The 22,648-nt window shown below is 55.4% G+C and overlaps 2 protein-coding genes across 9 annotated transcripts; one reads left to right on the top strand and one right to left on the bottom strand.

The window, feature by feature from the left end:
• Positions 1 to 60: 60 nt before the first annotated feature.
• PRRG2 (proline rich and Gla domain 2) lies at positions 61 to 6,393 on the bottom strand. Of its 5 annotated transcripts, none has more exons than XM_070633188.1 (8): positions 6,305 to 6,393; positions 5,485 to 5,550; positions 4,727 to 4,864; positions 4,370 to 4,542; positions 4,157 to 4,196; positions 2,127 to 2,262; positions 1,171 to 1,314; positions 61 to 693 (listed from the first exon to the last, which is right to left on the bottom strand). In XM_070633188.1, the coding sequence occupies exons 3-8, from the start codon at positions 4,809 to 4,811 to the stop codon at positions 675 to 677; spliced, it is 597 nt and encodes a 198-aa protein (XP_070489289.1). In that variant the 5' UTR covers positions 4,812 to 4,864; positions 5,485 to 5,550; positions 6,305 to 6,393; the 3' UTR covers positions 61 to 674. The 5 variants fall into 5 exon arrangements, with proteins under 5 accessions (XP_070489289.1, XP_070489286.1, XP_070489287.1 ...); XM_070633185.1 differs by having other exon boundaries at positions 4,370 to 4,545; positions 6,305 to 6,392; XM_070633186.1 differs by having other exon boundaries at positions 4,370 to 4,545; positions 4,727 to 4,824; positions 6,305 to 6,367.
• On the top strand, positions 5,514 to 22,403 carry NOSIP (nitric oxide synthase interacting protein). 4 transcript variants are annotated; one of them, XM_070633180.1, is made up of 9 exons: positions 5,514 to 6,460; positions 15,733 to 15,803; positions 16,376 to 16,481; positions 17,599 to 17,680; positions 19,541 to 19,700; positions 19,789 to 19,907; positions 20,040 to 20,227; positions 20,349 to 20,457; positions 20,683 to 20,788. In XM_070633180.1, the coding sequence occupies exons 2-9, from the start codon at positions 15,734 to 15,736 to the stop codon at positions 20,752 to 20,754; spliced, it is 906 nt and encodes a 301-aa protein (XP_070489281.1). In that variant the 5' UTR covers positions 5,514 to 6,460; position 15,733; the 3' UTR covers positions 20,755 to 20,788. The 4 variants fall into 4 exon arrangements, with proteins under 4 accessions (XP_070489281.1, XP_070489283.1, XP_070489282.1 ...); XM_070633182.1 differs by having other exon boundaries at positions 6,343 to 6,460; positions 17,599 to 17,689; positions 20,683 to 22,403; XM_070633181.1 differs by having other exon boundaries at positions 6,414 to 6,974; positions 20,683 to 22,403.
• Positions 22,404 to 22,648: the final 245 nt, after the last annotated feature.

Raw genomic sequence — 22,648 nt, 5'->3', positions numbered from 1 at the left:
GGGCGCTGCGTTAGTACAGAAAGCCAGCTCCACCGTGCGCAGACGCGCCCGGGAACGCGATTCAGTTTATTTGATTTTATTTTTTTGCATTGTTTTGCTTTTTTTGGTCTCCTTTCCATAGGCTGTTTATTTAGGGGAAGAGCTCAGCTCGTCCCCCGGGGTGTAATGCCAGCCTGCCCCCACCGAGCACGCTTGCAAATATGCCCCCCACCCTTTCCCTGGGTTGCACAGCGCCCCTGTGCGCGCACGGGGAGCGCACGAAGACATGCGTGTGCACAGGCGGGGCTCTGCGTGTCCGTGGCCCGTGGTACTGGAAGGCGATGGCCGTGTCACACCTGCTCACCCGCGAGTCTGCACACCCGGATTGCCCGCCTCGGTCCGAGTTTCCACGCGCGCCTACACCGGGGGTGGGGCTGGCGGGTACCCCCACAGTCAGGAGAGCGTGGGGGTCCACCAGGGCCCAGGACGCGGGAACACGTTGTCCCGGGACATGCGTGTATCCGTACGCGGCGGAAACACGTGTGCCAGGGTAGGCCTAGGGCTCGGGCCGGCGACCCCTACTCCCTCCACCCCCTCAGCTCAGCTCCGTCCAGAGTTTAAGAAGCCTGGGTGCTTCCGGAATCCGGTGTGAATCTGGGGCACAGTTCGGGGATCCCCGGCTCGGAAGCTGCCCTTCAGCGAGGCCTCCTGAGGCTGCAAGGTGGGGGGGGGCACCGTGGGGAGTCAAAACCCGGGCTGTTTTTCCCCCCTCAACCAAGACCACTCCGACCCGCCCTGGGCGTCTCAGCCAATCCCGGGCCCTCTGGGCGCAAGACCCACCCTCCTATGAGGCTCCACACACACACACACACACACACACACACACACACACACACACACACAGACCCACCCTCCTATGAGGCTCCACACACACACACACACACACACACACACACACACACACACACACACACACACACACACACACACACACACACACACACCCACCCACCCACCCACCCACCGCTGGGCCACGCCCCCAGACCATGGCATAGGGCCCCGCCCCCGCTCTCCCAGCCTCGCCCCGGATAATAAGCCCCAAATTCCAAGCTCCGCCCCCGAGCCCACGCCCCTCCTCCGGCAGTGCCCGCCCCCTGCGCCCCGCCCCTGGGCAGAAGCCCCGCCCTGTACCTGGTGTAAGGGGGCGGAGGTGCGTCGTGCACGCCCGAGGCCGCCAGCGCCTGCTCGTAGGTGGGGAGGCCCGGCGGTAGGGGCGGAGGCGGGGGCAGGGGCGTCGGTGGGCCGAGAGAGCTCAGGGGGCTGACGAGCTCGGCCCTGGGGACAGAAGGTGCTCTGTTAGCAGGGGAAACCTACAGGATGGACAGGTTTGGGAGGAGGGAGGATTTAGGGAGACAGAGACTCTGAGGGTGGTAGGGGGACAGAGGTGGCAGGGAGCTGGGCCAGGGAAAAAGAGGGTCACCTTCAAGCGGACTCTACCCCCAGAAAAGTGCCTCGAAATGACAGGCAGACAGAGAAATCAACAACTGCTGACACAGACTCTCATTCATCGACACACATGTGCTCCAGATACAGGCAGAGTAATGCAGAATAAGCCCCGCAAATAGACAGGCAGACACCCAGAAACAGACAGACACAATACAGAGATACAACCACAAATTTCCCAGATGCCCTTTTACAAGAAATTCTTCCTAAAAGACCCCAGACCCACTATACTTCCAAGACAGATGCTCAAGCACCCTCTTAGCCTCTGCCACAGAGAAAGACACACCTAGACAAGTCATACAGACACACACAAACACAGGCTGCACCCTCTCACCACAGAAACTGACATACCACAGGCACCCATAGACCACAGGCTGCAGCCTCACCAGATACAATATCCAGGGTGATAATGACACATAAACCTGGTCGTGCAGAGACAGTCAGGCAGCAAATACTGAATGAGCTCCTACTGTGTGCCAGAGACCCAGGATACAGTCAGACAAACAGAGAGATGCCACAACTAGACAGAAAACCTCACAGACTCACTCTCCAGCTCTTTCATCAGCGCCCACCTGCCCCCAATCCTTGGTCCATCTCTTTAGATCGACCCGTCCTCTCTCCCCTCCTCCCTGAAGCCCCCTTACTCTTGAGGACTAGGCTGCTGGCCTCGACGCCGACGCCAGTGCAGATACCAAAAGGCTCCCAGGCCAGCGAGGACAATGAGGAGGATGCCAGAGGTCAGTCCCACAGCCAGGCCTGCTAGATCCACTCGTCCACGCCCTGCGGGCGGAGGGGGAGCCACAGCCTCAGAGGCTGCCACCCACCCAACACCCAAAGGCCTTTCCCCGGGGGGAGGAGGACTGGACAGGAAACAAGGCAGAGCTGGGGCCACTTCCCAGTTGTGTGACCTCAGGCAACTCACCTCACTCATTTCTGGGCCTCCATTTCCTGCTCTGTAAAATGGGACCCATAACCCCACCCTGACAGGTTGCAAAAACTCAATGAGATTATATAAATGCAGGAGGGGCCTGTGATAAGTTCATCCGGGACTAGAAAATACGGCAGCTGTGTCCCCACGGAGACAGAGGTCCCTCCTTGGACATGGGGCGGTGCAAGACCCTCCTAAGCAACCTATTTGTTAAGATTGCAGTTGACACACTACAGGGAGGGGAGGGAGCTCACACAGCCAACTCTGAGGCCCCACTCTGAGCGCTGCCAGATGTAGCAAATAACAATATAGGACACCCAGTCAAATGTGAATTTTAGGTATACAATGAAAACTTTAGTATAAGTATGTCCATGGGATATACTTATACCAAAAAAAAATTGTGTATTTAAAATTCAAATTTAACTCGGGGAGGGGGGGGTCCTTATCTTATCTGGCAACCTTGGCTCCTCTGGAATGCAGCTTCTTGTACCAACCAGGCCTCTGGGAGGCAAGCCTCAACTCTGAAGGAAGAGCAGAATCCACAGGAAGCCTTCCGAATTTACCAGAGGGCGGGGGTGTGTGTGTGTCGGGGGCAATATTCATGTATCAATGGAGGAACTTTGGAACCTCCTCCCAGTAACAGATTGCCGGGTGTCTGGAACTCATGTGGACCCTTTGCTAAGGTGCAGCCCCTTTAGGAATCCAAGGCTTCGTGTCTGAGGAAAAGTGGGGGGGGTCGGGGCGTACCGGGAGAACACCAGCTTCGTGAGGCCTTGCTAGGTGTTGCGGCTGGGGAGACTTCCTTTAGCCCTGGATAGGGGGGCCCTCCTCAAATAGTTAACCCCAGGCTTTTAACTCTCAGCAAAAAGCACCGAGAAGCCAAACCCTCCCCATTCTGACATATTTCAGGTGGATTCAAGGAGCCACCAGGCCTTGAAAGGCCTGTGGCAAAGCAGCTACCTCCCCTAGCAACCAGGCTCCAATGGGCCCACTCCAGCCCAGACCTAGGGCCGGTTGCTAAGGAGCACCCACCCCTAGCAACCAGGCCACAAGGGGGTGGGGAGCCCGTCCCCGGAGGGGGTCCTCCGGTGGGCAGGAGGCCTTGGGTCCTGAGCCTGGCTAGCTGTGGTTGCTAGGGAGAAGGCCTCCTTAGCAACCAGGCAGAGGCTGGGATGGGGCTGTGGGGGAGGGGAAGCCAGCCAGGTAGTGAGGGCTGTGGGCTTCCTTGGCCGGCCTGGCCAGGCCTTGTTGCTAAGGAGCAGCCCCCACTTAGCAACAAGGCTGCAGCCCTGATGGGACCTCAGAACTCAGAGGAGGGGAGGGAGGTGAGTGGAGTGGGCAGGTGAGGACAGACAGGCATCCCCCACCTGGCCTGGACTGGCCAGGCCCCGTTGCTAGGGAGCAGCCCCCTAGCAACCAAGCTGGAGAAAGAGCTGGGGCTCTGGACTCCAAAGACGAGCTCAGGTGGGCCACTGCCTCTGAGCCCCACTGAGGTCTGATGGGCCCCAGGGCTGTAACTCCCCCACCCACCCACTCCTCCCCCTTCCTGGGGACATGGGACTTCCTCTGAATAAGGTGTGGTGGGTTCCTCAGGCAGGGGCTCCAGTCTCAAAGGAGGGGATTTCTTTACCAGCCACCTCCAGGAACTCAGGGAGCACAGAATTTGGGGTGGGGGATGTTCGTTCAGCCCCCACGGCAAGGGACTGCCTTAGCTGCACAGAACAAGAGATCTTGGACCCCACTCACCTCCTTTGCCGTTGTATATGTAATCCTCCCAGAAGCGCTCCTTGAAGGGGTAGAAGTGGAGGAGAAGGCGGAAAGGCAGGGTGTCAACTGGAAGATTCCACACCCTGAACCGGCCCGCCCTGATTTTTGAGACCAGAGGGAGGAGGGAGTTGATGGCCAGGACCCCCCAGGGCCTGGAGAGATGGAGGGAGTCCAGGGCCCCCAGGCCCTCACCGTCAGAGTATTGTCCTCAAAGCACTCCCGCGCCTCCTCCCAGGAACACCTCTCCTCCTGACACTCTCGTTCCAAGTTCCCCGGTGTCAGCAGCTCCAGGTCCCAGTGATTGGCGCGTGGGATCCGTCTGCGGCCACCCAGGAAGCTCTGGGCCTCAGGCGAGTCCAGGAAGACTTCTGGGCCCAAAGGACAAGAGAGACAGGAAACTGGAAGGTTCCTAAGACTGGGGACATAGAGGAACCTGAACCTAAAGGGATGGAGAGCTATGGGGAAGGGGGGGGACTAGAGGTAAGGGCTCCTGGATCAAGGGATGGTGATGTCAGCGCCTGGACACCAGCCCTTCCCCCACTCACTCACCTTGATCTTGCTCCCCAGGGGCTGAGGTGTCCAGGCAGGTGGTCAATCCCAGGTATAGCAGCAGCAGAGAGGGGTGGCCCCTCATATTTTGTGGACACCTGGAACCAGGTGTGGTACAGACAACAGGTGCCTCAGCCCCTAGGGAATGAAGGCAAGGTCTCCCTGACGGGACTCTGGTCCATGACTCATAGCAATAACAGCAGACACTTACACAGCCGGTATTCTGGGCCAGACACTGTTCAAGGCAGTTTACCTCGATCAGCTCAGTTTAATTTTGGCAGCAGTGCTCTTAGGATCCCCATTTTATAGATGAGGAAACGGAGGCACAGAGAGGTGAAAGAACTCGCCCAAGGTCATACAGTTTGCAAGATTCAGAGGCAGGATTTAAACCAAGGGAGTGTGCCTCCAGAGACTGGAGCCGGGAGCTTCTCTTTTTCTCCATTGTGTCTGCAGAACCCAGCATGGGTTTTGGCACACAGTAGGTGCGCATGAACACGTCCATTGGCGATTGGGATTTCTCCCTTCCTGGTAATTTCCACGGATGCCTCTCTGTGCCCACTGCAGATCCACTCACAGAGATCAAAGATTGCAGGAGAGGCAAGAACAGAGGCCCATATTCTTGGGTCCAGGGGAAGAAGGGGACAGGGGCCCTGGATTCCTGGGCTTGGGGGCCCCCGAACTTCTGGGTCCCAGAGGAGTGGGGAGCCAGGACACCAGGGTCACCGAGCCAGGCTCTGTCTCCAGGGACATTCACTTACCTGCCCAGACTTGTGAGCACTGTCCCCTCCTCTTTACTCGGGGCCTCCTCGGCCAGTTGCAGCCAGCTGTGAAGGGAAGCAGGAGAGAGGGGCGGGGAGAGGAAGGCGGGGACCCCCACTCCTTGCAAGCAGTCCGTTCCCGGTTTCTGGCAGAGGGGCGGGGTTTGCGATTACCTGCCCTGGGCGGGACTCAGGTAAGGGACAAAGTACTTAAAGGGACCTTATGATGAAGGACCTAAGGTCCAAAGCTCCATAGGGAGGCCAGGGTCTCAGAGCCCGTGGGGGCACTTAGGGGGACTGCATATGCACCTCCTCCCCTGATACTCTGTCCCTCCCCCCGCCTCCCCCCCCCCCCAGCTCGCCATGTCGAGCTAGGGAAATAAACGTCTAGGTCTCCAGATATCTACATATCTAGAAACGGGCGGGAACTGTATGCCTTGGTCCCTCGGGGTAGGTGGGTATCCGGTAGTAAATTCGTTTGCCGAGTTTATTTGAAAGGCTTTGACTTGAGCTTTCTTAATTGCTCCATTTATAAAATGGGGACAGAGGAATTGTCCCTTCTAAATTGTCTCAACTTGCAACAAGAAAAGTGGATGATATCCTTGGAGTACTGGGCTTCCCCATCCCTGGGGGAAGTGATTAGTCCTTAAACTCGGGCTTGGAGAGACACAAAGCCTGGGTAAAGCAAGGAAATTGCCTGCCTCGCGAAATGCCTAGTATGTACTAAGCGTGTCCGATATTCACGGCAATTTCACTAACCGGAACCTTTAAGTTGCCACTGACGTTTCCGGAGGGAGAAAGAGCAGAAGGGAGGACTTACCAAACCAGACGAGGTACCTCCGCAACTAGGGGCAGCTTTACTTCCGGTCTCTCCTGCTGGGCGGAAGTGGGCGGAACGGAGAGGGAAAACAGCGCTCCTTTCCGGTGCAGGGGCACAGTTGAAGAAGCAACGAAGGAACGAGGAGTCGTTTGTAAGGTTAGTTCTAGGTGGTGAAGGGCTTGTGTTGCTGGGATCGCCTTCCCGCAGGCTAGAGTCCTGGGGTCCTGAGGGAAACGGACACACGATTTCGAATTCCCGACGCCCTGTCGATCATTAATAGACCAGTCCAGGCGCCCCGAGTCTGAAGCTGAACTACAACTCCCAGCAGCCCCTGGAGGTAGCTTGGCCTCCGTGTGGCAGTTCCACGATGGATGGCGATGGGCCGGGGGCCCCGGGGGAAGGAGGAGACTGGGACTCCTGGCGGTCCAAGGAGTGGGAGTGGAGGATGAGGACCCCTTTCCTGGCCTCAGTTTCCCGACTGTGATGGGGAGGGCGGAGGATTGTGCAGTCGCCCGCCGCCGCCTGCTCTGCACCTTGTCGACAGCCCCTTCCCTCTCTGAGTCGGTGTTGGGTTGAACGTTTTTCTCGTGGCGCTTTGGGGTCAGCGGTCCTGGGTTCACATCCTGACGGGGCTGCCGATTCGGAGTGAATTTAGCCCTCGAAGAGTCCTGTAAGCAGTTTAATGTTTTGTTATGAAAGCGTTCAAACTTAGGGAAAAGTGAGAGTATATACGAATCCTTATCGCCCAGATTGGCCGATTATTATTTTTACCATATTGGCTGAGTATATATTTTTAAGTTAAATATATAAAGTAAATCTTATCCGTCATGACATTTCAGCCCTAAGTATTTCAGGATGCATGTGGAAAAACCGGGGACATTTTCTTACGTGACCGTGACACGATTATCACGTTTTATAAAAGCAACCGTGATTCTGGAATATTACCTATTACTTGGTCAATAATCCAATCATGTGTCTCTAAAATGCCTTTAAAAAAAAGTTGCATATGTTTGAATCAGAATCCAGTTAAGTCATTGCTGTTATGTTTCTTAAATTTCTCTTAATTTAAGACGATCTCCCTCCCACGCCCCGTTTTTTTCTTGGTGTAATTGATTCATTGAAGAAACTAGGTCAGTCAGTCTGTTGATCATCGCACCGTTTGAATTTGTCTTTTTGCTTCTTGGTAATCTCATTTCACTTATTCCGTCCTGCTGGCCTCCTTTTTATAAAATATCAGTTTTATTGGAATATCACATATTCCAACAGTTCACATAACGTATAGTTCACCCATTAGAAGTGCAAAATTCAGTGATTTTTAGTATATTCACAGAGCTGTGCAGCCATCACCACTGTCAGTTTTAGAACATTTTCATCACACCAAAAAGACATTCGGTACCCATTAGCCGGCAGTCCCCATTCTCCCCTCCCCCCAGCCCTTTGCAACCACTAATCTACTTTCTCTCTCTATGGATTTACCTAATCTGGACATTTCACATAAATGGATTTTTTTTTTCTGCCTGCCTTCTTTTACTTAGCATAGTGTTTTCAGGGGTCATTCATTTGGTAGCATGTATCAATACTTTATTCTTTATGTGTTCGAGTAATATTCCTTTGTGTGAGATAGACTTTGTTTTGTTTATCCATTCCGTCATTCAATGGGTGTTTGGGTTGTTTCCACTTTTTGGCTATTACAGATAAGGCTGCTACGAACATTCGGGTACAAGTTTTTATGTGGACGTATGTTTTCATTCCTACTGGCAGTAGAATTGCTGAACCAAATGGTCATTTTCTCTGTGACCTTTGGAGGACCTGCCCGACTTTTCCGAAGTGGCCACTCCATTGTCCATTCCCAGCCTCCGTGTGTGAGGGTTCTGGTTTCTCCACACTTCTTCTTGTCTGACTTTTCACTCATAGTCATCCCCGCGCGTGTGAACTGGCATCTCATTGTGGTTTTCGCTGCATTTCCTTCACGATGAATGAGGTGGAGCATGATTTCATGTGCTTCTCGGCCATTGGTGCATCTTCTCTAGAGAAATGTCTATTCCAGTCCTTTGCCCATTTTTAAATTGGGTTATTTGGCTTTTTGTCATTGAGTTGTCAGTTTTTAATATAGTCTAGATACAATTCCTGTATCAGATATATGATTTGCAATCACCACCTGTTTTTGTACAGCCTGCAGACTAACAATGTTTTTAACATTTTTGGATAATTGGAAAAAATCAAAAGATGAATAATGTTTTGTGACCCATGACAATTGTATGTGATTCAGATGTCAGTGTCCATAAATAGAGTTTTATTGAAAACAGCCATGCCCCTTCATTTACATAGTGTCCCTGGCTGCTTTTGCCACCCAAGGCAGAATTGAGGAGTCGTGACAGGGGCTGTATGGCCTGCCAAGTTGAAAATCTTTACTGTCTGGCCCTTTTTGGTCAATCCCTGCTCTATCCTCTAACTTCCTAGAATTAGAGAATTTAAATCTAAAGTCTTGATTAAATTTAGGTTCAGCCATTTTGGCGTGACAGCTTCAGAGCTGGTAGCTTCATGTTGCCTAACGCCTGGTTGTCCTACTTTTAAGGATGGTGAGGGGCCGGCCAGGTCGCGCAGCGGTTAAGTGCACACGTTCCACTTCGGTGGCCTGGGTTCGCCGGTTCGCATCCCGGGTGTGGACCTATGCACAGCTTGTCAAGCCATGCTGTGGCAGGCGTCCCACATGAAATAGAGGAAGATGGTGGCCGGCCCGGTGGCGCAGCGGTTGAGTGTGCATGTTCCACTTCTCTGCGGCCGAGGGTTTGCCAGTTCGGATCCCGGGTGTGGACATGGCACTGCTTAGCATGCTATTCTGTGGCAGGCGTCCCACATACAAAGTAGAGGAAGATGGGCATGGATGTTAGCTCAGGGCCAGTCTTCCTCAGCAAAAAGAGGAGGATTGGCAGCAGATGTTGGCTCAGGGCTAATCTTCCTCAAAAAAAAAAAAAAAAAGGATGGTGAAACTAATCAGGGGCTTCAGGTGGTGTTTAGGACACACACCAATTCATATGTTGAAGCCCCCCAATGTGACTATTTGGAGATGGGGCTTCTACAGAAGTAACTAAGGTTATGTGAGGTCATAAGAGTGGGGTCCTAATCCCTGGGGTTCATGTCCCTTTAAGAGGAAGAGATGCCACAAGGTTCTCTCTCCATCCACCCTGTGAGGACAGAGCGAGAAGGTGGCCCGCCATCTGCAAGCCACGGAGAGTCCTCACCAGAACCCAACCATGCTGGCCCCTGATCTCGGACTTCCGGCCTCCAGGACTCTGAGAAAACAAATATTTTCTGTCTAAGCCCCTCAGTCCCTGGTGCTTTGTTTTGGCGGCCCCGGCTGACTAGTGCAGGTAGGAACAGCACAAACGTGCCGTTGTCGAGCTGCAGTCTCTCCTTTCTACTAGCGAGGATTAGCACCCCGCAAATGTCGAGTTCCCATCCATCTTTCTCTTAATGGCATCCGTTGACAGTCGTTGCCTGAGTCACCTGTGTCATCAGGGGTTGCAAAATGGTAGTTTCCAATTCTGTCATTCCTCCCACTTTTTTTTTTTTTTTTTTTTTTGAGGAAGATTAGCCCTCAGCTAACATCTGCTGCCAATCCTCCTCTTTTTTGCTGACGAAGACTGGCCCTGAGCTAACATCCGTGCCCATCTTCCTCTACTTTGTATGTGGGACGCCTACCACAGCATGTCTTGCCAAGCTGTGCCATGTCCACACCCGGGATCCAAAATGGTGAACCCTGGGCCGCCGAAGAGGAACGTGTGCACTTAACTGCTGCACCACCGGGCCGGCCCCTCCTCCCACATTTTTTATTTGAGCTGTTTGGTTTTGATCTTGAGCCACGTCCTGGAAGCAGTTGAAGGGAGTGACTTCTTCAAAGTTCCCTTGTGACAAGCTCCCCAGGGCTGGTCCGTCAGGGAGCAGACGGAGGAGTTGGTCAGTTAATCCCTCTGGGCGTCTGTTTTGTCCCCTGTAAAATGGGGAGAACCCACCTCAGGAGGTTGTCGTGAGGAGACGTTCGGACGGTGAAGGGCTTCGCGTGGGGCTGGTACCTGAGTGCTTGAAGGATGTGACGGTCGTGTCTGTTCCTTTAGTGCTCTCGTGATCACTGTATTGATCGGTTGGGGGTTAGTTCATCGATGACACACCTCGCCCAGCCCTAGGGTCGGAAGGGGTTAACTGAGCCAATCGCGTCCTCTCTGAGCACCCCCATGCCCCCGGGTGCCAGGCAGTACTGGGACCCACACTGGAGTCTGACCTGTGCCCCCTCTCGAGGGACTCCTAGTCCGCAGGGGGAAGTCCCCAGGGGTGGCGGCGATCACGGCGGTAACTCAGGGCATTGTCAGAACACAAGGGACACCCAACTCAGCCTGGAGGGTCAGGCTTCCTGGAGAAGGTGACACCTCGATGGAACCTGAGAGGAGGAAGGGGACAGGATTTCCAGGGGAAGGACCAGGCACACACTAGCTGTCCCGTTCCATGCGGAGAATCCAGCACAGTGCCTGAGGCCACCTGCCGCCAGGTGGCACAGTGGACCTTGGGTCAAGGCCAGAGCCTCAGATGCACGTGTTTACCCCCGGCTGCATGACCGTGGGCGCCTTCTTCGTGCCTTTGTAGCAGCCATTTGGGTTAGTGTGGGGTTTGCTGGAGTCACTAGTGTAAAATGCTTCGAACAGGGCCAGGTTCACCAAACTTCTTAAATATCAGCCATCCTTAAAGGAAAACCTCACATGCTCCCTCTTGCCGTCGGGGAACTCTCTCTTTCCCGCCTCCACACATCCTCTTTTTGTCACTGATTTCCTTAAGTGCAGTTAGCCCTTTGGGTTCCTTTAACACGGATGCCTCCACCCCGGGAGACGGCCTGCCGGCGTCCATCCATGGGACACACGCCATTCTATGGAGAGGGACTTGTAGCATCCTTTGGGTTCTCAGAGGGATCGCTGACCCTGCCAAAAGGTTCAGAACCACTGGTTTAGGATTCAAAGAATCCACTGCAGAGGGCCAGCCCAGTGGTTCATACGTTTCGCTTCAGCAGCCCAGGGTTCACAGGTTCGGATCCCGGGGCTGGACCTACGCACTGCTCATCCAGCCATGCTGTGATGGCATCCCATATAAAACAGAGGAAGATGGGCACAGATGTTAGCTCAGTGACAGTCTTCCTCAAGCAAAAAGAGGAAGATTGACAACAGATGTTAGCTCAGGGCCAGTCTTCCTCACCAAAAAAAGGAAAAGAAAGAAAGATACCAACTGTGGAAAAAGACAGTTGGGAGATAATCAGGGAATCTAAACACCATCTGAAGAGTAGATGATGTCAAGGAATTATTAATGTGTTAATGGTATTGTGGTCACCTGTGTGTCATTTGTCTTAGCGCTGCGCCAACTGCACTCCCCAGTACAGAAGCCACCAGTCCCCAGAGGCTGCAGAGCAGTTTGATATGTGGCTAGTGCCACCGAGGGGCTGAATTTTTTAATTATTTCATTTTAATCTAAATTTAAGCACTGATATTCAATTCAGTTTTCGGAAAACTTTTAAGTGTGTTTGGAACGACCGGAGCACGTGGATGTCTGTTTGCAGCTGTCACTTTGATGAAACCTAGATGGAGCACGAATGTCTCCAGGCAGAATTCAGCGTCGGAACTGAGATGTGTTGAAAGAGGAAAAAATAGTCTGGAGTTTGACGACATCGTACGAAAACAGGAATGGCTCCGCTTTTAGTCTCGGATTGTGAGCTTCCTTGGGACCAGAGGGCGGCTCCGGACTCTGGCTGCCCGGGTTCGAGTCCGGCTCTGCCGCTGCCCAGCGGGGGGCTTCTGGGAGCCTGGTCTCCCCCCTCGTGAAAGGAGCAGGATGATAAACCACGGCTGACATTCCTTCGGATGTGTCTCGTCTGAAATACTAGCGACAGGAGATGGCAGTAGTTCTGTTTTCTGTTTTGAAATGGGCCTCACTGAGGAGACAGTCTAGCGCGGGAAACTCCGAATCCAGAGAAATCCTGGCCTTGCCACCTGCCAGCCCTTCGACCCTAGGCCAGTGGTTCTCAAACTTTTTGGTCTCAGGATCTTCAAAATCATCGAGGACACTGAAGAGCTTTTGTTTGTGTGAGTTCTTGCTATCGAGACTTGCCGCATTAGAAATTAACGATTTTTTTCTTTCTTTTTTTTTTTCTTGAGGAAGACTGGCCCTGAGCTAACATCCCTGCCCATCTTCCTCTACTTTATATGTGGGACGCCTGCCACAGCATGGCTTGCCAAGTGGTGCCACGTCCGCACCCGGGATCCAAACTGGCAAACCCCAGGCTGCCGAAGCGGAACGTGCGCACTTAACCGCTACACCACTGGGCCGGCCGCAGAAACTAACAAATTTTTTTTAAATTTTTATTGAGATTATGATAGTTTACAACCTTGTGAAATTTCAGCTGTACGTTATTGTCTGTCAGTCGTATTGTAGGTGCACCCCTTCACCCTTTGTGCCCCCCCGACCCCCACTTTCCCCCGGAAGCCACTAATCTGTTCTCTTTGTCCACATGCTTAACTCCCTCATGTGAGTGGAGTCATAGTAAGAGTTTTTTGAGAGAGAATCCACGCAACACAAAATTCACCCATTTAAGGTATACAATTCAGTGGGTTTTAATAGTTTCACCATTTTGTGCAACTGTCACCACTTTCTGATTCCCGAACATTCTCGTCACCCCCATAGAAACCCCTCACCCCTTAGCACTCCTCCTCATGCCCCCTTCTCCTGGCCCGTGGCAACCACCAGCCTGCTGTCTGTCTCCGTGGATTTGCCTGTTCTGGACATTTCGTATAAGTGGAATCGACAGTATGTGGCCTTTGGACCTGGTTTCTTTCACTCAGTGTAACATAGCAGACATTTTTAGAGCCCAGGGATGACAAGCACACGTTCAGTTAGCCATCGCGGTGATGACAGCCTCTGGCAAACTCCACTCATGAGAGAATGAGACCAAAAGCAAATACGTTTTAATGTTATGGACATAGTTTTGTGGACCCCCCGAAAGTATCTTAAGGACCCCCAGGTTCCCTGGACCTTACTTTGAGAACCACCGCCTTCACCTCTAAGCCTCAGTTTACCCATCTGCAAAGTGGCGATGGGAGAGACTTGAGAGTGGGGTGAGAGGCTGGAAGAGCTGAGGGTGTGAAGAGTCGGCACGAGGTCAGGGACGAAGCAGTGGTCTTGTGATGGTTCCCATTGTCACCTGGCAAAGGAAAAAAAAAATGCTCCCTCCACAGCTGTTCCTCTCGCTCCTGGAGGGAAAACATCCCGGTCCGCAAAGCCAAAGGGCACAAAAGCCCTCCTCTTGGCCACAAGACCAGCAGCCCGGTGCCAAATGCCGCAGAGGGTCAAGGCAGTTGACAACTAAGAATAGAGTGGGGAATTTGTCCATGAGGAGGTCAGCGCGACCTTCATGAGTGGCAGTTGGGGGGCTGGGGCGGAAGGCAGGGGGCCGGGGTGGAGGAGCGGGTGGCAGGTGAGCGAGGGGAGACAGCAGGTGCTGGACACTTGCTCAGAAGCCGGGGGCGAGGGGAGGGTGGAGGAGGGGGCCATGGTCCAAGTGGGGAGTCTCACCAAGCTTAGCTTCTCTGAGCAGCCCGGTGGCCGCTTCTGGGGTGATGGAAATATTCTGGATCTCAACTGGGGTGGCGGTTACGAGGGTGTTTACATTTGTCAAAACGCTTCCGACAGCATCCTTCAGGGCTGTGCATCTATACTATGTAAATATGCCTAAAACCAAAAATTGGCTTCTGGAAGAAAGACGCCAGTAGGGGGAGCGCGAGAGCTGTAGCTCAAAGAGAGGTTTGTTTCAAGTTTTGAATGCGAAAGGCAAGTTTCTGAACGCCACCAGAAGGAGGAAATAAAGATGAAGTTGCTTTTTAGATTCTGGAAGCCCTTGGTCTGCCCCCCTCTTCCACCCTGCCCCCGTGTGCCAGGCTCCGAGCATGACCCCCTTTAGCCCTCACAGCCATCCAGTCGCGTCAGCTAGATCGTCTGGTTATCCCCACGTTGACCAAAGGAAACTGAGGCTCAGAGAAGGAGAGTCACCAGTCCAGAGTCACACAGCGTGGGGGGCCGACCTTGGACTCGAGCCCACACAGAAGGTCATATTGCTTAAGCCTCCACGCGTTGATCCACATAACCCCCTCCTTCTCGTTTCATTTATTTATTCTTGTTTCTCCTCTAGTTAATCCCCTCCACCACATGGGCACCCGATCTAACGTGCGATCCTTTTGTTTGTAGGGGTCCCTTAAAATGTGTCGTGTTGAGCACGCATGGATTGTTAGCGATCCCGTTTTATTTCGTACCTGTTTCACCCAGCATTGTGTTCTTAAGATCCACCCATGATGCTTTGTACACACCTAGGCAGTTGCATCTCACGACTGGGGGGTCTCCAGGGTGGACAGTCACCATCTGTCCCCTCCAGGATCATCCTCATCCTTGCTCCCTGTGTGGGTGGCTCTGAGGATGCCTTTGGGGTACATCCACCCCAGTGCACAACTGCCATCGCTTACTTCGCGGAAGAACCGCCAGCCTGTGTGCCCGATGCTGACCCTGTCCGCTCTCCCCCAGGCATCACCCGAGGGGTCCTGTGAGCGACCCCCACATCCCCACCACGCCTTGGTCCACCCAGTTTTCCAAGGGTGGACCGCCAGCCTGATGAGAGTGATACCTCACTATAGTTTCATTTGAGGAGTCTGAGCATCTCTCCATACGCCGCTCAGTCAGTCAATTACCTCTTCATATCCTTCGCTCATTTTCCTTTTGGGGGAGCTGGTTTTTTGCCTGTTGATTTGCCAGAGTTCCACGGACGGTCAGCTCTGCTGTAACACTTGTTGTGAAATCTGAGAATTTATTCCAGTGCCCTTGATCCGTTAGGGAACAATTTGAGCATCACGCAAATTCCGCCTTTGCTTCAAATCACAGTGACTTCATCCACGAGAAGGACCACGGGAACCCAGAGACATGCGCTCGGTTGAAACGAGCGTGTGATCATACGCAGAACACACAAGCACACACACCCTGCAGGTCCACCAAGCGCCTCAGTTCCCCACGTGTGTCAGGAGCCACACCCATCCACTTTTGGTGCTAGAACTTTCTATCAGATTTCAGATCACCCTCCTCCCACCACCTCACAGAAACTCACAAGGTGCACCCCTCCCTTCTGACACCCACTGCTACCAGCCAACCTTGGGTCTTTTTCGAGGTAAAGTGCCATCTTGTTTTTTCGGAGCCTCTTGGTATTTCTTAACCAGTTATCGTGTGTAAAACTGTCCCCACCCCCAGCTGTCCCGTCTTGGGGGCAGATCAGCTGTGAGGGCCATAAGGGTCCAGTCCTCCCCGGGCGGGCTCCCTCTGGCCCCCACGGCCCTGCCACTGTCCCTTCCTCGCCCTAGGATGACACGCCACGGCAAGAACTGCACCGCGGGGGCTGTCTACACCTACCATGAAAAGAAGAAGGACACAGGTACCGGGTGGGAGGGCACCACCATCTCACTTGGCACTTCTGCTTGTACCTTCTGTGCCTGTCTCTGTCCCCCCACTGTGGGTCATGACCATATGAATAAGAGTCCACACGATCCAGCAACCCCCTCCCCCTGTGTGGGGGGCACTACGTCAAGTGCCTTCTGTATGTGAACTCATCCAGTCCCCCCACTTTCCCACTGAGGGTGGGGTCACTGTTGCCATGGCCCTTCCAGAGGAGGAAGCCGAGCCCAGAAAGGTGTATGCACTTGAGCTTGGTCACAGAGCCAGAAGGGCCAAGGGGAGTCAGCCGTGGGCCTCTCCACCGAGCTGCTGCCTCAGTGACGGCCTGAGTGACAGCCTGTCTCTTGTCCTCTGGGGAGCGACACCTTCCTGTTGTGCAGCCCCGTCCCCAGCACAGAGTCACACAGACACACAGCCTAAGCTCTTGGCAGCCTGTTCCTCTCTGAGTCCCATCCCCTCCCCCCCACCGAGTTCTCTCTGTGTCTCTTTCTTGGGGTATGGAGAGGAGCACGTCTCCCTTCCCTCCATCCCTCTGCCCATCTCTGTCCCCAGCGGCCTCAGGCTACGGGACCCAGAACATTCGACTGAGCCGGGATGCCGTCAAGGATTTTGACTGCTGCTGCCTCTCCCTGCAGCCCTGCCACGACCCCGTTGTCACGTGAGCTGGGAACACGGGTGGCGAGGACAAGGGGACCACAGGGAGAGGATGCACATGTGGGTCTGGCTGCCTCACAGCCAGGGCGCCCTGAGCAAGCCACTTAACCACTCAGAGCCTCAGGGTTCTCGTCTGAGACATGGGCATGATCCTAGGATCTGTGCCACGGGGTGTGGAAAAGATGACATTCATAATTGAGGACGGGGCTCTTGGAACATCTCCTGGCCCATAATAATGGCTCGTGTGTGGGGCAATGTAAATGTCCCACTTACATTACCTGCCTTGTAGGGTCTGGCAAAGGCTCGAGTGAGAGAGTGAGTCTAAGGTGCTTAGTCCAGTGACTAGATATGTGCTCAATTACGGGTCAGTTTCATAGAGATGGTGATGAGAGTGGACTGTGGTTCAGGGTCCCTGAGGCCACCTTCAGGCTCAGTCATTCACTAGAAGGACTCAGAACTCAGCAAAGCTGCTCTGCTCCCAGGGACAGTTTATTACCACGAAAGGATACAGATTAAAATCAGCAAAGGGAAGAGGCGCATGGGACAGGGTCTGGGAGAGACCAGGCACCAGCTCTCAGTTGTCTCTCCCAGTGGAGTCACAGGAACAGCATCGATTCCCGCAGCAACAATGTGTGACAACACACACTGAGTGTCACCACCAGTGAAGCTTGCCTGAGCCTCGGTATCCAGGGTTTGTATTGGAGGTTGGTCCGGGAGGCCTGGCTGGCTGCTGTGTGGCTGCCGTTGGTCTCCAGCCCCTCCAGAGGTTGAGCTGATAGCACATGGCCCCCCAGGTGAGCAGAGACACTCTTATCAGGCAGGACATGCCAAGGGCTTAGAAGTGCCCCCTAGGAGCCGGTCAAGGGCCATTTTGGGACATGCAGGGTTTGGACAACCCAGGCGTTCACATTTACTGCATGAGATTTCCCTGCACGTCAGAGCACATCACAGAGCGGGGAGGGTTAAAACACTGCCGTCCGCTCCTAGCAGAGCTGCACACTGTGAGCGGCTGCCTGTAAGATGCTGCGTGGGAGCTGATGTTGGCACGTGACCATTAACCCCTGGCTGTGTGGCCTGGGCCAGGCCCATGTTTTCTCACCGCCCCCCCCATCTCTCTGCAGCCCAGATGGCTACCTGTATGAGCGGGAGGCAATCCTGGAATACATTTTGCACCAGAAGAAGGAGATCGCCCGGCAGATGAAGGTGACAGCGGTGCGGGAAGGGGACAAAGGCGTGGGTGGGTGGTTTGGATGCTGAGCTCACAAGCAGAGCCACACTGGGCCTCCCGTCTAAGTTCCTTTTCCCCTCTGGGCCTCTGCCTGGTGCACTGGCCCCTCCCTCTGCTCCTGGTTCAGTCCTTCCCATCGTCCAGGTTTCAGCCCAAGCGTTGGCTCCTCTGACCTCCCGCTAGTCCAGAGCCCCAGGGTCTGCCCTTGTCATCTCTTCTCCTGCCACTTGTCACAGTTGGGACTCCACGTGACTGTCTGACAGGTGCCCCCTCCCCCACTAGACGGCAGGCCCCAGGGGCAGGGAGTGGGTCTCTCCCAGCTTGTGGCCCTAGGTTCTCAGTAAATACTTGTTAAGTGAGTGGGTGTCACCTCATCTCACTGGGCCTCAGTTTCATTGTCTCTAAAATGGGTTGACAGGGCCAAATTAGAGGACACTGCAGGGCATGTGGAAGATGCTCACAGATAAGAATTCTCTAGGTGTTTATGAAGCCAGGCCCCGCTTCCGTGGGTGGATTCGTTCTGTGGATGAGGGGACTCTGCTTTATCACCTTGTTTGAGGCACAGCTGGTCCATCTTCCTCCTTCTCCTCCTGGGTTTTCTGGAGCTTGGGAAACTCTGAGGGTCAGATTCTTGTTGAGTTTTGGGTTTTTTGGTTTGGGTGTTTTTTTTTTTTTGGTGAGGAAGATTGGCCTTGAGCTAACGTCTGTGCCAACCTTCCTCCATTTTGTATGTGAGATGCCGCCACGGCATGGCTTGATGAGCGGTGTGTCAGTCCACACCTGGGATCTGAACCCATGAACCCCAGGCCACCAAAGTGGAGCATGCCAACTTAACCACTACACCACCAGGCCAGCCCCTTTATTGAGTTTTTTGTCTTGAGTGAGTGGGTTCCCTCCCCTGTGCCCATGTCCTACCCACAGGCTGCTGGCTGACGGGGCGCTCCCTCATCGCGGGGACCATGTCGGAAGCCCTCCAGAGCATCAGTCACCATGAGTGTTCCCTCCTCACTCAGCTGGGTGGCCCAGGGCAGTGTTGGAGCTCAGTACTGTGTTAACTCCTCTCGTCCTTGCACCCTGCCCACACATCCTGCCGTCCTCACATGCTGCCCGCGCAACCTCTCATCCTTGCACTCTGCCCGCACATCCTCTTGTCTTCACACACTACCTGCACATTCATGGCTCCATAAATGTTAGCGCTCGTTACTCTCCTGGAACTCGAGCCCCTCGAGGGCAGGGGCATGTCTGCATCCGCCAGGACAGGGTGTACAGAACACACACGGTCTGATAAGTAAATCAGATAGTACACATACCTTATAATAAACACAGTAACAGCCCTCGGGTAACGTTGACTGAGCACTTACTGTGTGCTGGGCAAGGTTCTACGTGATTTAAAAACTCATCCCGTGTAACCCTCCCAGTGAGCCTCTGAGGGAGGTCGCCACTGTTAGCCCATTTTACAGATGAAGAAACTGAGGCCAGGAGAGCTCACAGGGCTCATCAGTGACAGAGGCCGGGTTTAAGCTCCAGCCAAGCTGCTGACCACTCTGCTGCCAAGGAATAAAGGAGCCATCAAGTCTCAAACACCCAGCTAAACACACAGGTGCCCTGCAGAAGGGGAAGGGACAAGCGAAGGGAGCAGAGCCGCACATGCAGATTAAAGCTGCACACCCAGGCGGTCACCAACCTCTACCAAACAGTGCCTCTGCCAGGATCTCCCCTGTGTAGGCCTCAGTTTACCCACCTGTGAAATGGGAAGAACGCCCCCCCCCCCCGGGTGCCCCAAGCCCACAGCCCCCAGAAGGATGCCTAGTGCCCTTCTCCCCTGCTGCCCGCAGGCCTACGAGAAGCAGCGGGGTGCGCGGCGGGAGGAGCAGAAAGAGTTGCAGCGGGCGGCGGCGCAGGACCAGGTGCGGGGCTTCCTGGAGAAGGAGGCGTCCATCGTGAGCCGGCCCCTCAACCCCTTCACGCCCAAGGCTACCACGGGCAACGGCCCAGGTGAGGGGGAGCGGACTTACAGGGGGACGGGGACCCGCGGGGCCGGGGCCTCCCTGGGGGCGGCATCTGAACCCCTCTCCCTCCGCAGATGATGCCCAACCCGGGCCCAGCGCGGGCCCCGCAGGAAAGGACAAGGACAAAGCGCTGCCCAGCTTCTGGATCCCGTCGCTGACCCCCGAGGCCAAGGCCACCAAGCTGGAGAAGCCGGTGAGCACCCCCCGCAAGCGCACCTGCGCCCACTTCGCCCGAGAGCCCCCTCCTTCCGTCTCTCCCAGGGACCCCATCCCCCCTCCCCGGGCCCCAGCCCTGCCGCTGACCCTGCCACCCCCCGGCCCGCAGTCGCGCACCGTGACCTGCCCCATGTCGGGGAAGCCTCTGCGCATGTCGGACCTGACGCCCGTGCGCTTCACGCCGCTCGACGGCTCCGTGGACCGCGTGGGGCTCATCACACGCAGCGAGCGCTACGTGTGCGCCGTGACCCGCGACAGCCTGAGCAACGCCACGCCGTGCGCCGTGCTGCGGCCCTCGTGAGTCCCCCGGGGGCACGGGGGCGCCGCGCAGGGGGCAGGGTGTGGCTGTCCCGCGGGGGTGTGTGTGGGTGGTACCTCTGATCGGAGCCCCCCACCCTCACCCTCACCCTCACCGCAGTGGGGCCGTGGTCACCCTCGAGTGTGTGGAGAAGCTCATTCGGAAGGACATGGTGGACCCAGTGAACGGGGAGAAGCTCACGGACCGCGACATCATCGTGCTGCAGCGGGTGAGCGGCCCTCCTCCCCAGGGCCCTGCCCCTTCCCGAGGCCCCGCCTCCTCCCCGGGACTCCGCCCTCTTCCCCAGAAGGCCCGCCCCTCCAGGCCCCGCCCCTTTGCCCCAGGCCCCGCCCCTGCCCTGCCTAGCCCGGGTCCTGCCTCTCCTTGCGGGCCTAGGACCCCCCGCGGCCGCTTGCAGCCCCCCGCCTCCACCTTGGCCTTCTCTCCCTCCCAGGGCGGCACCGGCTTCGCAGGCTCTGGAGTGAAGCTGCAGGCCGAGAAGTCGAGGCCCGTGATGCAGGCCTGAGTGCGGGACACCAAATAAAGGGGCTGGGACACCACTGGCCGTGTGGCACCTTCCTTCGCTGCCCTGGGGCTCCGGGGGACACGGCGGACGAGGAGCCTAGCTCTGCAGGCTGCACTCCGGGGTGCGAGTTAGAAAGGGTGGGCAAAGCATATTTGATGAGGTCTCAGGTTAAGAGTAAAATCCGAATTGAACGGCAGTGCACGGCGTTAAAATTGGTTCAGAGTGGCCCGAAGTCCAGGTTCGAGCCGCTATCCTCTGAAGGCTACATAGGAGGCCCCCGCATCCTTCTGAGTTCTGCCGGCTTTGAAGGCCGAGAGATGTCCTGGCGCCCCTCCCCGAGTTGAGGGTGATCAGACCCCCAGAGGAAGTAGAGAGCTGTGAGAGCGAGCCCCTGGCACCCGTCTAGAAAAGGTGGCCAGGAACCCCCCCTCCCCCAGTGCCTCGTGGGGTGGGGCCAGTCTACAGAAGGTGGCCAGGAACCCCTCCCCCAGCGCTTCGTGGGGAGAGGAAGAGGAAACCGCATGGGCGAAGGCGAGGCAGTGAGGAGCGGGTGGGTCTGAGGAGCAGAGTAAGGGAGGGGAGAGGGTGGGAGGGGAGGTCGGAGCCCACCGCACCTGGGAGCTGAGGCCTGACCAGGAGGGCAGGGCGGCCCTTAAAGCTTGGTTTACCATAACCACTGAGTCACGAAAGCAGTCCCTGGGCAGTGTGGAACCCAGAGCCAAGCAAAGAGGAAAAACATAAAGACTTAACATTCCTGCCTCCCTAAGCCATACCCAGGTCCTGTCCTTCCAGGTCTTTCTCTGCGTGCGCGCTCACGAGTTTTTTCGACCAAAGTGAGATCTCGGGGCGCGAGCTGCTCTGTTCCGTGAACCATTTCTACCTTTTCATTCCAGTCAAAGGTCTTATCTCATGCCCGGACGCGGTCCACAGGCCCAGGAAGTGTCCTTGACCGCTGTCTGGTGCAGGCCCTGGTGGTGCATCTGGCTGCGGGGAGAGATTATAGCAGGAGGGCGGGTGGTGTCATCTTTGCACCCTTGGGGAGCCCCCTAAACCCAGCGTTTGCTCCCTAGACACTTCTGGAACCTTCCCTTGGTCTCCAAGAGTCTCACACCCCACTCTTGGGCTCACAGTCCCTGGAAGCTGACCCAGTGGCTGCTGACATTCAAGGAGCCCTTGACCGGCCTGTGTGGGCCTGTGAGTCTAGAGTCTGCTTGAACCCGTGCCGCAGGCCCGCAGAGGGAAGCCTGTACCCATGTCACAGAAGAGCCCACTGAGGCTGAGAAGACACAACTTGCCCTAAGTCACACTGCTCAAGGCCGTGGCAGAAGCCAGGTTCACCCAGAGGTCAGCCACCTCCGGAGACCCCTCACTCTGTCCCACCCTTCCCCACCCCCACCCCCTGCCCAGGGGTTCCCACACTGTCGCCTCACAGACCTCTCCGCCTTAGCAAGCTCCCACTCCATCCTTTTAGACCCACAATGCTTCAGATCATCCCTCTTTCCCTAAACACCCCCAATCGTCATTCTCCCAAGAGGCGTCACCCACCCCTGTGTCTTCCAGTTTTCTCTCTCAGCCCCGAGGACCCCGGTCTTGTTCATGGGTGCTGCAGACCACCCCCCACCCCGAATAAAAACTTCAAGGATTTCCAATCTTGCACCTTTATTTTCACAAGGAATCGAAATCCCACTCTTATTCGCAGACCCTCTGAAGCACCCTTTGCCGGGAAGGGCTGGGGGAGTAGGAAGGTCCCCGCTCCAAGAAAGAGGTTTCCTTTAAGGTCTCGAGGGTGACAAGGAGAGGAAGCCGGAGTCTACCGCAGCTTCAGCCGCCACAGGAGAAGGGAGAGGCCGGAAGTGGAGACGAGTCTTGTCTTCTCAGAAGTTCCCTAGACCCT

Source organism: Equus przewalskii, chromosome 9 (assembly GCF_037783145.1).
Source record: "Equus przewalskii isolate Varuska chromosome 9, EquPr2, whole genome shotgun sequence".
In the NCBI taxonomy this organism is placed as follows: Eukaryota; Metazoa; Chordata; class Mammalia; order Perissodactyla; family Equidae; genus Equus; species Equus przewalskii.
This window is presented reverse-complemented; position numbering and strand designations above follow the sequence as displayed.

What these genes read in the sequence shown, in the direction of transcription:
- PRRG2 (XM_070633185.1), bottom strand. Translation starts at nt 4,811, where the DNA reads ATGAGGGGCCACCCCTCTCTGCTGCTGCTATACCTGGGATTGACCACC. An exon ending in CCCTGGGGAGCAAGATCAAG is followed by an intron (nt 4,546 to 4,726) that starts GTGAGTGAGTGG and finishes CTTTGGGCCCAG; the next exon opens with AAGTCTTCCTGGACTCGCCT. An exon ending in TTGAGGACAATACTCTGACG is followed by an intron (nt 4,197 to 4,369) that starts GTGAGGGCCTGG and finishes TACCCCTTCAAG; the next exon opens with GAGCGCTTCTGGGAGGATTA.
- NOSIP (XM_070633182.1), top strand. Translation starts at nt 15,734, where the DNA reads ATGACACGCCACGGCAAGAACTGCACCGCGGGGGCTGTCTACACCTAC. An exon ending in GGCAGATGAAGGTGACAGCG is followed by an intron (nt 17,690 to 19,540) that starts GTGCGGGAAGGG and finishes TGCTGCCCGCAG; the next exon opens with GCCTACGAGAAGCAGCGGGG. An exon ending in TACCACGGGCAACGGCCCAG is followed by an intron (nt 19,701 to 19,788) that starts GTGAGGGGGAGC and finishes CTCCCTCCGCAG; the next exon opens with ATGATGCCCAACCCGGGCCC.